This window comes from Dryobates pubescens, chromosome 5 (genome assembly GCF_014839835.1).
Source record: "Dryobates pubescens isolate bDryPub1 chromosome 5, bDryPub1.pri, whole genome shotgun sequence".
Lineage (NCBI taxonomy): Eukaryota > Metazoa > Chordata > Aves > Piciformes > Picidae > Dryobates > Dryobates pubescens.
The window spans coordinates 1,761,112-1,774,425 of record NC_071616.1 but is presented as its reverse complement, the minus strand read 5'-3'; the positions used below and the strand labels follow the sequence as shown (position 1 = coordinate 1,774,425).

The following is a 13,314-nucleotide window of genomic DNA, read 5'->3' as shown; positions in this document are numbered from 1 at the left end:
ACTGGACACAATATTCCAGATGTGGCCTCAGCAGGGCAGAGCACAGGGACAGGAGAGCCTCTCTGGACCTATTTACCACAGCCCCAGCCCAGGATGCACTTTGCCTCCATGGCCACAAGGGCTCATTTCTGGCTCTTGGGCATCCTCTTGTCCACCAGGTCCTTTTCCCCTTCACTGCTCTCCAGCAGCTCAGTCCCCAGCCTATCCTGCTCCAGGGGTTGTTCTTTCCCAGGTGCAAGACTCTGCCCTTTGCCTTGTTGGATTTCATTCCACTTCTCCCTGCCCAGCTCTCAGCCTAAGTCTGGCTGAGGGGCAGCACAGCCTGAGGGGCTGCCAGCTGCTGCTCCCAGTTTTGTGTGCTCAGCAAACTTGCTGCCAGTGCTCTCTGTGCCCTCAGCCAGGTTGTTGATGAGTAGATTGAACAATGCTGGTCCCAGCACTGACCCCTGAGGCTTCTAGGCTGTGGTAAACTTTGTTATCCACCACCTGCAAAGGTCTTGTCTTTAGTGCAAAGCCCTGCACCTAGGTTGGGCCAGTCCTAGATCCCAGTCCAGGCTGAGACATCTGCTCTGTGCTCTGCTTGAAGACAGCTGCAGTACCATAATTGAAGAGCCTCACAATTCAGTCAGGTGCTGGACAAAACTCCCCTGGAATACATCTTTGTAGGTAGTATTTGCTCTTTGAGCTTGGAACTTTTTTCAGCATTTTTTCAGATTTTTCCAGCACTCCTGGCTCACTGGAGAGCTCCCAGAGGACTGGAAGCTGCCAGCGTGGTGCCCATCCACAAGCAGGGCAGGTTGGATGAGCCAGGGAATTCCAGGCCTGTCAGCCTGACCTCAGTGCCAGGCAAGGTTATGGAACAGGGCATCCTGAGTGCAGTCACACAGCACTTGCAGGATGGCCAAGGGCTCAGGCCCAGCCAGCATGGGTTTAGGAAGGGCAGGTCCTGCCTGACCAACCTGAGCTCCTTCTATGATCAGGTGACTGCCTGGTGGATGTGGGGCAGGCTGTGGATGGAGTCTGCCTGGACCTCAGCAAGGCCTTTGACACCATCCCCCACAGCAAACTCCTGGCCAAGCTGTCAGCCCCTGGCTTGGATGGGAGCACACTGCATTGGGTTAGGAACTGGCTGGAGGCTGAGCCCAGAGAGTGGTGGTGAATGGTGCCACAGCCAGCTGGCAGCCAGGCACCAGTGGTGTGCCCCAGGGATCAGTGCTGGGCCCCAGCCTGTTCAATATCTTCATTGATGATCTGGAGGAGGGCATGGAGTCCAGCATCAGTAAATTTACTGACAACACCAAGCTGGGGGCAGGAGTTGATCTGCTGGAGGGCAGAGAGGCTCTGCAGAGGGACCTCGACAGGCTGGGCAGATGGGCAGAGGCCAAGGGCAGGAGATTGAACACATCCAAGTGCCAGGGGCTGCACATTGGCCACAACAACCCCATGCAGAGCTACAGGCTGGGGGCAGAGTGGCTGAGAGCAGCCAGGCAGAGAGGGACCTGGGGGTGCTGGTTGGTGGTAGGCTGAACATGAGCCTGCAGTGTGCCCAGGCAGCCAAGAGGGCCAATGGCATCCTGGCCTGCATCAGGAACAGTGTGGCCAGCAGGAGCAGGGAGGTCATTCTGCCCCTGGACACTGCACTGGTTAGGCCACACCTTGAGTCCTGTGTCCAGTTCTGGGCCCCTCAGTTTAGGAAGGAGGTTGAGCTGCTGGAAGGTGTCCAGAGAAGGGCAACGAAGTTGGTGAGGGGCTTAGAGCACAGCCCTGTGAGGAGAGGCTGAGGGAGCTGGGGTTGCTTAGCCTGGAGAAGAGGAAGCTCAGGGGTGACCTCATTGCTCTCTCCAACTCCCTGAAGGGAGGCTGTAGACAGATGGATGTTGGTCTCTTCTCCCAGGCAGCCAGCAGCAGAACAAGAGGACACAGTCTCAGGCTGCACCAGGGGAGGTTCAGGCTGGATGTTAGGAAGAAGTTCTACACAGAGAGAGTGATTGCCCATTGGAATGGGCTGCCTGGGGAGGTGGTGGAGTCACCATCACTGGAGGTTTTCAGGAGAAGACTTGATGGGGTGCTTGGTGCCATGGGTTAGTTGTTTGGGTGGTGTTGGATGATAGGTTGGACACCATGATCTTGAAGGTCTCTTCCAACCTGGTTTATTCTATGTATTGTATTCTATGTATTCTATGTAACTGCCCTGCAGATTTCAGCAAGGTGCTGCCTCTTGTGTGACCAGAGGTGTGTCAGATTGCTGCTGATTCAGATGGCAGGAGGTGTGATGTGCTGGGAAGCTGAGCAGTGTGCTGTGGTGTGAGCCCTGTCCTCAGAAGAATCCTGCTTGGCTGGCACCCAGCGTGCTGCCCTGCAGTGTCACTGCCTTCTCTCCCCTCAGTCTCCTCTCCAGGATAAGCATTTGGAAATGCTTCTGGAAAGGGCAGCCTAGAGATGGTAGAGCCATAGAGTGGGGCTGGGCTGAAAAAGCCCTTTCAGACCATCCAGTCCAACCATTCCCTCACTCCACCCAGGCTGCTGCTAAGCCATGGCCCTGAGCACCACAGCTCTGCCTCCTTGAAGTGCCTCCAGGGTAGGGATTCAGCCACCTCCCTGGGCAGCCTGTGCCAGGCTTTGAGACACCTTCAGTGAAGAAGCTTCTTGTGATGTCCAACCTGAACCTCCTCTGGCACAATTCCAGGCTGTTTCTTCCTTAAGGGAGGTTGTAGCCAGGCAGAGGTTGGTCTCTTCTCCCAGGCAGCCAGCACCAGAACAAGAGGACACAGTCTCAGGCTGCACCAGGGGAGGTTTAGGCTGGAGGTTAGGAAGAAGTTCTACCCAGAGAGAGTGATTGCCCATTGGGATGTGCTGCCTGGGGAGGTGGTGGAGTCACCATCACTGGAGGAGTTCAGGAGGAGACTTGATGGGGTGCTTGGTGCCATGGGTTAGTTGATTGGGTGGTGCTGGGTGATAGGTTGGACACCATGATCTTGAAGGTCTCTTCCAACCTGGTCTGGTCTGGTCTGGTCTCTCCTCTCCTCTCCTCTCCTCTCCTCTCCTCTCCTCTCCTCTCCTCTCCTCTCCGAACCTCTCCGAACCTCTCCGAACCTCTCCGAACCTCTCCGAACCTCTCCTCTCCTCTCCGAACCTCTCCGAACCTCTCCTCTCCTCTCCTCTCCGAACCTCTCCTCTCCTCTCCGAACCTCTCCTCTCCTCTCCGAACCTCTCCTCTCCGAACCTCTCCGAACCTCTCCTCTCCGAACCTCTCCGAACCTCTCCGAACCTCTCCTCTCCTCTCCGAACCTCTCCGAACCTCTCCTCTCCTCTCCGAACCTCTCCGAACCTCTCCTCTCCGAACCTCTCCTCTCCTCTCCGAACCTCTCCTCTCCGAACCTCTCCTCTCCGAACCTCTCCTCTCCGAACCTCTCCTCTCCTCTCCGAACCTCTCCGAACCTCTCCTCTCCGAACCTCTCCGAACCTCTCCTCTCCGAACCTCTCCTCTCCGAACCTCTCCTCTCCTCTCCGAACCTCTCCTCTCCTCTCCTCTCCGAACCTCTCCTCTCCTCTCCGAACCTCTCCGAACCTCTCCTCTCCGAACCTCTCCGAACCTCTCCGAACCTCTCCGAACCTCTCCTCTCCGAACCTCTCCGAACCTCTCCGAACCTCTCCGAACCTCTCCTCTCCGAACCTCCCTCCTCCTCCCTCCCTCCTCCTCCCTCCCTCCTCCTCCCTCCCTCCTCCTCCTCCCTCCACCCCCCTCCCTCCTCCACCCGCCCTCCTCCTCCCTCCCTCCTCCGCCTCCCTCCCGCCCTCCTCCTCCCTCCCTTCTCCTCCCTCCCTTCTCCTCCAGCCTCCGTTCAGGGAGTTGTAGAGAGCAATGAGATCTCTCCTCATCTCCTCTCTTCTCCATACTAAACCCCCCCAGCTCCCTCAGCTGCTCCTCCCCAGCCCTGTGCTCCAGACCCTTCCCCAGCTTTGTTGCCCTTCTCTGGACCTTCTCCAGCTCCTCAATGTCCTTCTTGGAGAGAGGGCCCAGGACTCAAGGTGCTGAGTACAGGGCTTGTGTGGAAGCTTAAAAAAGAACCTCATCATGCAGCTCCTGTTCAACTTTCAGCTTCCTGCCTTCCAGTTTGGTATCTGTTCAGCTGTAAACTGAGACAATGATCATCCTGGGAAAGCCTAAGGAACTCTTGCTTCTTTTCCAGGTACACCTGGCATCAAAGTTCTCATGCCTGCACTTTCTCCTACAATGGAAGAAGGAAACATTGTGAAATGGTTAAAAAAGGAAGGTAAGAGAGCATTTTCTGTGACTGAACTCGCTGCAGTTCCTCAGCTATAGGAATTTATTCTGTGCCACTAAGAATTATTTCTGGCTGTACTTCAGTCTTTGAAGTAAAATATTTGGTCAGTGGATGCTGCCTGTGGATGCTGCCTTTGGATGCTGCCTTCTTCAGTAACACTGCTTTGAAGTTACTGCTTCTTGAAACAGTTGTTCTTCAGTTGTCTTCCAAAAGGTTGCCTTACACAGACTCACAGAGTGTTAGGGTCTGGGAGGCACCTCCAGAGATCACCCAGTCCAAGCCCCCTGCCAGAGCAGAGCACCCAGGGCAGCTCACACAGGAACACATCCAGGGGGGGTTGGAAAGGCTCCAGAGCAGGAGACTCCACAACCTCTCTGGGCAGCCTGCTCCAGGCTCCAGCACCCTCACAAAGGTTTCCCTTCTGTTCCCCTGGCACCTCCTCTGCTCCAGCCTGCCCCCAGTGCCCCTTGTGCTGTCCTTGGCCATCCCTGAGCAGAGCCTGGCTCTGTCCTCCAGCACTGCCCTGCACAGCTTTATCCCCAGCACTGAGGGCAGCCCTCAGGCTCCTCTGCTCCCAGCTCCCAGCCCCAGCTCCCTCAGCCTGTGCTCACAGGGAGATGTTGCACTGCCTGCAGCAGCTTTGTGCCTCTGGGCTGGGCTCTCTCAAGCAGTTCTCTGAGGTCCTTCTTCATGTGAGGGACCCAGAGTAGGACACCATATTCCAGATATGGCCTCAGCAGGGCAGAGCAGAGGGACAGGAGAACCTCTCTGGACCTGCTCACCACCTCCCTTCTAATCCAGCCCAGGACACCCTTGGTCTTCTTGGCCACAAGAGCACATTGCTGGCTCATGGGTATCCTCTTGTCCACCAGAACTCCCAGGTCCCTTTCCCCAGAGCTGCTCTCCAACAAGTAATCCTGGTTTTGAGAGCTTTCCTTTGTGCTACTGGAGGAGGTGAGAGTGTTGTTTGTACTTCCCACTGTTGTCTTGCTGCTCAGCAGGCTCAGAAGGCTGAGACCCTCTGAGGCCTCTGTCAATATTCTGCCTGCCAGCACCTGAGGGGATCCTGCAGGAAAGCTGCAGAGGGACTTTCCATGAGGGTGTGTGGAGACAGGAGAAGGGGGAATGGTTTGAAGCTGAGGCAGAGCAGTACAAGGGTGCTGAGACTCTGGAACACACTCCCCAAGGAGCCCATGGCTGCCTCCTCGCTGGAGGTGTCAAGGTGAGGTCAGATGAGGCCTGGAGCAGCTGAGTCTAGTTGAGAGGTGTCCCTGCCCATGGTGGGGGGGTTGGAAGAGGTGAGCTGTGGTGACCCTTCCAGCCTGAGCCATTGGATCCTTGTGTGAGATGCTGTCCCCGGTGCTCAACCAGCAGGGGGCAGCAGGATGCTGCGCTGAGGCTTTTCCCTGCTCTTTGTGTAAATGGGCAACGTTTTGACTGCAGGGCTGCCCAGGATGAGCAGATGAGGGCAGGAGGGCAGAAGGAGAAATGCTGATTCTAGCTGACAGCTTTTCCATTGCCTTCTCTTTGTTCATGCAGTTCCTTACTGATTCCTCTGGGCAATGAAGGCATTCTCCTAATAACTGTGCTTCTAACCCCCTCTCTTTATTGTGTGTGGATGTCACTTGGATGAAAGATGACTGAATGACAGACCAGGAGACCAAAAGCACAGCTCCACAGCTAGCATCAGGCTGGCTGGGACCCTCAGAGGTCATCCTGTCCAGCTCCCCTCCATTCATCAGAGACACCTCTGCTAGATCAGGCTGCCTGATGTTGAATGTCTCCAGGGGCAGGGCTTCAACCACATCCCTGGGCAGCCTGTTCCAGTATTTCACCACCCTCACTGTGGTCAAAGCATTGCCCCTTGTCCTATCACAGGCCCTTCTAAACAGACCCTCCCCAGCCTACCCACAGGCCCCCTTCAGATATTGAGGGTGAGGGAGCTGGGGTTGTTTAACCTGGAGAAGAGGAGGCTCAGGGGAGACCTTCTTGCTCTCTCCAACTCCCTGAAGGGAGGTTGTAGCCAGGTGGGAGTTGGTCTCTTCTCCCAGGCACCCAGCACCAGAACAAGAGGACACAGTCTCCAGCTGTGCCAGGGGAGTTTTAGGCTGGAGGTGAGGAGAAAGTTCTTCCCAGCAAGAGAGATTGGCCATGGGGATGTGCTGCCCAGGGAGGTGTTGGAGTCCCCATCCCTGGAGGTGTTCAAGAGGGGATTGGATGTGGCACTTGGAGCCATGGCTTAGCTGTCAGGAGGTGCTGGGTGGTAGGTTGGGCTTGCTGAGCTCTGAGGTCTTTTCCACCCTTATTGATTCTATGATTCTATGAAATGCAGCATTAAGGTCTCCCTGGAGCTGGTTACCTGGGAGAAGAGACCAATAGCAGCCTCACTCCAGCCTGTGTTCAGGGACCTGTAGGGAGCAGTGAGGTCTCCCCTCAGCCTCCTCTTCCCAGATGGAGCAGCCCCAACTGCCTCAGCTGCTCTTCATATGACACCCTCCAAACTCCTCCCCAGCCTCCTTGCTCCCCAGCCTCCAGTGTCTTTCCTGTCCTGTGGCACCCAGAACTGAAGCCAGTGCTCAAGCTGTGGCCTCCTGGGAGCTGAGCTCAGGGCCACCCTCACTGCCCTGCTCCTGTTGCCCGTACTGGTTCCAGTCCGGGACAGGGTGCTGGCCACACTGCTGGCTCAGACAGCTCTCAAACACAGCACCCCCAGATCCTTTTCCACAGGGCTGCTTTCCAGCCCCTGGGCCCCAAGCCTGGAGCCTTCATGGGGTTGTTGTGACCAAAGTGCAGGACCCAGCACTTGGCCTTGTTACAGCTCATCCCACTGAGCTCAGCCCCCGGATCGGACCCAGCCGGTCTGCGCTTGGAAGCGAAAGCTGCAGTGTGGTCTGTGTCAGTGGGGGGATGCCCTGGCTGTGGAGAGGTTGAGGTGTGTCAGCTGGCTCAGTGCCTGCCTTGGCTGGCTCAGGGGCTGGGCAGGGCAGGCTGAGGCCTGCTGGTGTTGTGTCTTGCAGGAGAGGCGGTGAGCATCGGGGACGCGCTGTGCGAGATCGAGACGGACAAAGCGGTGATCACCATGGAGTCCAGCGAGGAGGGGGTGCTGGCTAAGATACTGGTAGGCCTTCTGCCATTCTGCCTTCAGACCCTCCCTCAGTGCACTGCCTCAGAAATGACCTGAGGGAGCTGCATTTCCTCCTGCTCAGCCCAGATGAGTGTTTGCTTGCATTCCTGGTGAGAAGTCCTTGCTGGTTCCTCCAAGCAGCAGCAGCAAGCAGCTTGTGGTACCTGACCCTAAGTGTGCTTAATGGGCTTTGAACTCCCTTGGCTGATGTGGTGTTGCCCCTCAGGAAGGAGACCTGTGCAGTCTTGGCATTTCTTAGACTCACACAATCACTAAGGTTGGAAAAGATCACCAAGTCCCACTGTGACCCAGCTACCATGACCACTGAACCATACCCTGAGGCACCACATCTGCAGCTTATCAGAATGCTCTGGGCTGGGAGAGACCTCCTAAGGTCATCCAGTCCAACCCTCTGTGCAGTCAGCAGGGACTTCCTCAACTAGAGCAGGTTGCCCAGAGCCCTGTCCAGCCTCACTTGGCAGGGTGGTTGGGGAGGCCCCAGCCACCCCCCTGGGCAGCCTGCTGCAGTGTCTCAGCAGCCTCCTGCTGCAGAATCTGCAGAAATCTCACATCCAATCTCAATCTGCTCTGCTCTCATCCCAAACCATTGCCCCTGGGCCTGTCCCTGCAGGTCTTTGCAAACAGTCCCTCTGCAGCCTTCTTGCAGCCCCCTTCAGGTCCTGGCAGGCTGCTCTTAGGGCTGCCTGGAGCCTTCTCTTTCCCCAGCTCCCTCAGCCTGGCCTCCTAGCAGAGCTGCTCCAGTCCCTGATCATCTTTGTGGCCTCTTCTGGAGCCTCTCCATCAGCTCCATGTCCTTGCTGTGCTGAGGGCTCCAGAGCTGGACACAGCCCTGCAGGTGAGGTCTCACAGAGCAGAGCAGAGGGGCAGAATCCTCTCTCTCCATCTCTGGCCACACTGCTTTGGATGCAGCCCAGGATGCCCTTGGCCATCTTGGCCACACAGTCACGTTGCTGGCTCATGGGCATCCCTCTGCCCAACAGGATACCTAGGTCCCTATCCCTAGAGCTGCTCTCCAACAGGTCAGTCCCCAGCCTATACTGGGCCATGGAGTTGTTCTTTCCCAGATGCAAGGCTCTGCCCTTGGCCTTGTTTGATTTCATTGCATTTCTCTCCACCCAGCTCTCCAGCCTGTCCAGGTTTGGCTGAATGGCACAGCCTGAGGGGGGTCACCACTGTTCCCAGTTTGGTGTCACCAGCAGACTGGCTGGCAGTGCCCTCTGTGCCTTGTTTAGGCTGGAGGTGAGCAGAAAGTTCTCCCCAGAAAGAGTAATTTGCCACTGGGATGTGCTGCCCAGGGAGGTGGTGGAGTCCCCATCCCTGGGGGTGTTCAAGAGGGGATTGGATGTGGCCCTTGGAGCCATGGGTTAGTTGTCAGGAGGTGCTGGGTGGCAGGCTGGACTTGCTGGTCTCTGAAGTATTTTCCAACCTTATTGATTCTATGATTCATCCAGGGAGTTGTTGAATATATTGAACAGCTCTGGTCCCAGTAGCAGCCCCTGGGGGCCTCCACTGGGCGCAGGCCTCCAGCTGGACTCCATCCCATTGACCACAGCTCTCTGACTTCTTTCCTTCAACCAGTTCCCCTCCAGCTCCTTCCCCCAGTCATCCAGAGCACTCTTCCTCAGCTCAGCTGTGGGGCTGCTGGGTGCCACTGCCACATTTGTTTGCAGGAGGCAGTTCCTTGTGGAGGCTCTTGGTAGCCTGTGCCCCATTTGCTCTTGAGTTCTGCAGGCTGCCTTTAGCGGTGGGGGAGCTGGGGGGCTCTGCCTGACGTTACCGCAGCAGCTGGCTTCGACCTCAGCCATCAGCCTGCTTGCTGGCAGCAGAGGCCAGGGAGCTCTCTTGGCTTGGTGAGGTGGCATGCATGTGTCTGCAGTGTGCAGCTGTGCCATCTGTGGTGCTGCTGCCTGGGCAGCAGGGTGTCTGACTCGATGCTCTCCTTGCCTCCCGCGCAGCTGCAAGAGGGCAGCAAGAACGTCCGCCTGGGCTCGCTGATCGCTCTGCTGGTGGAGGAAGGACAGGACTGGCAGCAAGTTGAAATACCAGCTGATGCTGGTGATCCATCTTCTGTGGCTCCAGCAGCACCTCAGCTTCCCTCAGCTCCTGCAGGTCCCTCAGTTTCAGTCTCTCCTAAGCTGGAGCAGCAGCCTGGACAGCTGCAGTAAGTCTGTGTGTTTGCTCGGAGGTACAGCTCTTCCCTAGATGAGTGAGGCTGAAGCAAGAGGAATCCTTTGTCCCTAGTTATCTGTTGTTAGGCTGCTGTGCACTGAGATGCTCTCCTCATCAGGTAAGAAAGCTGGCCTGGCTTTTGTTTGTGAGCCCAATAAATCAGTCTGGACAAGGTAACCTTCTGGGAACCCCTTCTGTGGCTGCACTTCTGCTCCAGCAGACAGCTGCTTTGTGAAGGAGGCCAGGCTGGGGTTAGGAAGAAGCTGTGTTCCTAGGCACTGGATTCTAATGCACCAGCTGCTCTCTTTGCCTTTGGTTTCTGTTTATCATTTGGGATGGGAAGGTCACAAACACACAGCACACTCCAAGGCCCCCTCCCAAGCTCTTGCAGTTTTGGTATTGGAAGAAATGTCTTCTTACTTCCATCAGAGTGCAATGCAAACAACCCCAAACTGCAGCTTGGGTCCTCTTTGCTAGTTTGGGGTTTAATCTCTCAGGGTACCCTAAGCAGTGCAGACATCTCACATTAGCCCCAGAATGTCAGCCATGAGCCAGCAGTCTGCAAGCCACTGGGCTGTGTTGCAGGGGGCACCCTCTCTGGAGGTCTCATTCCTCCTGTGGAGTGAATTGTGCTCACTCAAAGCTGGTCAATGAGCAGCATAGGAAACTACCTTAGGCAGCACCTGGGCTGGTTGTTTTGGGGGGGCTGTGGTGGGGATTTGGGGGGAATTTATCTGTGTATAAGACTCTGGGCAGACCTTGGAGCAGCCTTCCAGTACCTGAAGGGGCTCCAGGAGAGCTGGGAAGGGATACCTGACAAGGGCTGAGAGTGACAGGCTGAGGAACAATGGCTTTGAGCTGGGAGAGGGCAGACTGAGACTGGAGAGGAGGAAGAAATTCCTGACAGTGAGGGTGTGGAGACTCTGGCACAGGCTGCCCAGGGAGGCTGTGGCTGTCCCCTGCCTGGAGGTGTTCAGGGCCAGGTTGGATGAGGCCTTGAGCAAGCTGTGCTGGTGGGAGGTGTTCCTGCCCATGGCAAGGGGCTGGAACTCAATGACCTTCAAGTTCCCTTCCAATCCACCCCACTCCAGGGCTCTCTGAGTTAGCTGAACAAGGGACACACAGGCAGCAGCTGCTACTTTAAAGGAAACCTGCTGTGTGTCCAAGAGCATTTGCTCTGGGGGACACCAGTGGAGCTGGAGCTGGGCACAGCATTCCTGCCTCCTGCCTCCTCCATGAGGACATTCAGTGCATGTTTGGGCTGTGTGTTAAACAGCCTAAAGAGCAGGGCTCTAGGAGCAGACCACTTGTGAGAGTTTAGGCTGTGCTTGTGGGGGGGGGGCTAAAGCATCACCCCACTACCCCACTGCCCCTCTCTGAGATCCCAGCAACCAGAATCCCACTGACAGTGACTTTTGTGCTCAAACCTGCTCAAGGTCCTTGCCCCTTCCTGACCTCCTTTGATACACAAGCAGCTGCAGCCTGGTCACACCAAAGAGCCTGCAATTAGCTGGAGAGGGATGCTCCAGAGAGCAGCTCCATACCGCCCTGAGCCAGGCTCCACAGTCAAGGAGAGAAGTAAAGATTCACTCCAAGCAGGCATCAACAGGAAGACTAAAAGAGTTTACACAAGAAGAGAAAGAAGTTGACAGACCTTGAGCACAGGGACAGGGCTCAGTGTTGGCTTCAACCTCACTTAGCTACCTTTGCCAACACCTGTGCTGCAGCTGGAGCTGAAACGCTGAGCTCAAGAGCTGCAGCCACGTCAGCTCCAAAGCAGCAGCTGCTGAGCTCTGCTGCCCTGGGGAAGGATCTGGGGCTTCATGCTGGGATTTCTTGTCTTTTATTAACTTTTATTGATTGTATTTAAAGCAACTTCCCCAGCTCAGGGCAGTGCCACAGTCAGTGCCTGAGCAAATCAGAGAATTGGCTGGAAGGGACCTCAAGGCTCAGGCAACCCCCCTGCCATGGGCAGGGACACCTCACACCACAGCAGGTTGCTCACAGCCACCTCCAGCCTGGCTTCAGTTCCCTTCCAATCCACCCCACTCCAGGGCTCTCTGAGTTAGCTGAACAAGGGACACACAGGCAGCAGCTGCTACTTTAAAGGAAACCTGCTGTGTGTCCAAGAGCATTTGCTCTGGGGGACACCAATGGAGTTGGAGCTGGGCACAGCATTCCTGCCTCCTGCCTCCTCCATGAGGACATTCAGTGCATGTTTGGGCTGTGTGTTAAACAGCCTAAAGAGCAGGGCTCTAGGAGCAGACCACTTGTGAGAGTTTAGGCTGTGCTTGTGGGGGGGGGCTAAAGCATCACCCCACTACCCCACTGCCCCTCTCTGAGATCCCAGCTACTCTAATCGCTTCCAACCCAAACCGCTCTGTGCATCCCAGCCTGGTGGAGGGACAGAGCCTAAGTTCAGTGTTAGGATCAGAGCCTTTGAGCAGAGCTCTGTGGCTCACAGCTGTGTGGTTTCTCTCTGTGCCCATCAGGGGCAGCAAGTCTCCCTCCCTGCTTCAGGAGGTTGTTCTTTCTCCTCCCCCCTTTAGGATTCGCCTGAGCCCCGCGGCGCGCAACATCCTGGAGACTCACGGGCTGGATGCGAGCCACCTGGAGCCTTCTGGGCCTCGAGGCATCTTCACCAAAGAGTATGTGCACCCTGCAGTGGAGCTGCCCCCTCTTTCTTCCCTTGGAAGCTAGGGCCATCTCCATCAGCTTGGGAAGGCCTCTGCTTTTGAACACCAGTGCTGTGTTCCGGGAGGGGGCCCAAGTCACTTGGTTCAATTCAGCAAAGCTGCTGAGAAGCTGCAGAGAATGGGGCAGGAGGTGTGGTAAGAAGGAAGCAAACAAACCAGCCCAAACACAGCAGCAAAGCTGGGGTGGCTTTGTTTGTTGTCTTTTCTATCCCATCTGGAGAGCAGCCAGGCAGAGAGGGACCTGGGGGTGCTGGTTGGTAGTAGGCTGAACATGAGCCTGCAGTGTGTCCAGGTGGCCAAGAAGGCCAAGGGCATCCTGGCCTGCAGCAGGAACAGTGTGGCCAGCAGGAGCAGGGAGGTCATTGTGCCCTGTGCTTAGGCCACACCTGGAGTCCTGTGTCCAGTTCTGGGCTCCTCAGGTTAGGAAAGATGTTGAGCTGCTGGAAGGTGTCCAGAGAAGGGCAACAAAGCTGGGGAGGGGTCTGGAGCACAGCCCTGGGAGGAGAGGCTGAGGGAGCTGGGGTTGCTTAGCCTGCAGAAGAGGAGGCTCAGGGGAGACCTCATTGCTCTCTCCAGCTCCCTGAAGGGAGGCTGTAGCCAGGTGGGGGTTGGGCTCTTCTCCCAGGCAAGCAGCAGCAGAACAAGAGGACACAGTCTCCAGCTGTGCCAGGGGAAGTTTAGGCTGGAGGTGAGGAAGAAGTTCTTCTTAGAAAGAGAGATTGGCCATTGGGATGGGCTGCCCAGGGAGGTGGTGGAGTCCCCAGCCCTGGAGGTGTTCACAAAAGGCTTGGATGTGGCACTTGGAGCCATGGTTTAGTTGTCAGGAGGTGCTGGGTGACATCTTGGACTTGCTGATCTCTGAGGTCCTTTCCAACTTTATTGATTCTATGATTCTGACCTAATGATTTCCCTCAAGCCTTGGAGTGAGGAACTCTTGTGAGCATTTTGGGCAGGAATCTTTACAGCTCTTTCTTTCCTGCAGTCAGTGGCTTGGAGTTGAGATGAGATAAGAGCTGTA

The 13,314-nt window shown here is 56.2% G+C and overlaps 1 protein-coding gene across 1 annotated transcript in view; it reads left to right on the top strand.

Annotated features, from left to right (window-relative positions):
• The window catches only part of PDHX (pyruvate dehydrogenase complex component X), a 41,978-nt gene that overhangs the window by 9,252 nt on the left and 19,412 nt on the right, over positions 1 to 13,314 (top strand). Inside the window, exons 2-5 of the mRNA XM_054161413.1 lie at positions 4,191 to 4,274; positions 7,304 to 7,404; positions 9,387 to 9,592; positions 12,150 to 12,248. Coding sequence (XP_054017388.1) covers positions 4,191 to 4,274; positions 7,304 to 7,404; positions 9,387 to 9,592; positions 12,150 to 12,248 — 490 coding nt within the window. The remainder of the gene's footprint in view (positions 1 to 4,190; positions 4,275 to 7,303; positions 7,405 to 9,386; positions 9,593 to 12,149; positions 12,249 to 13,314) is intronic.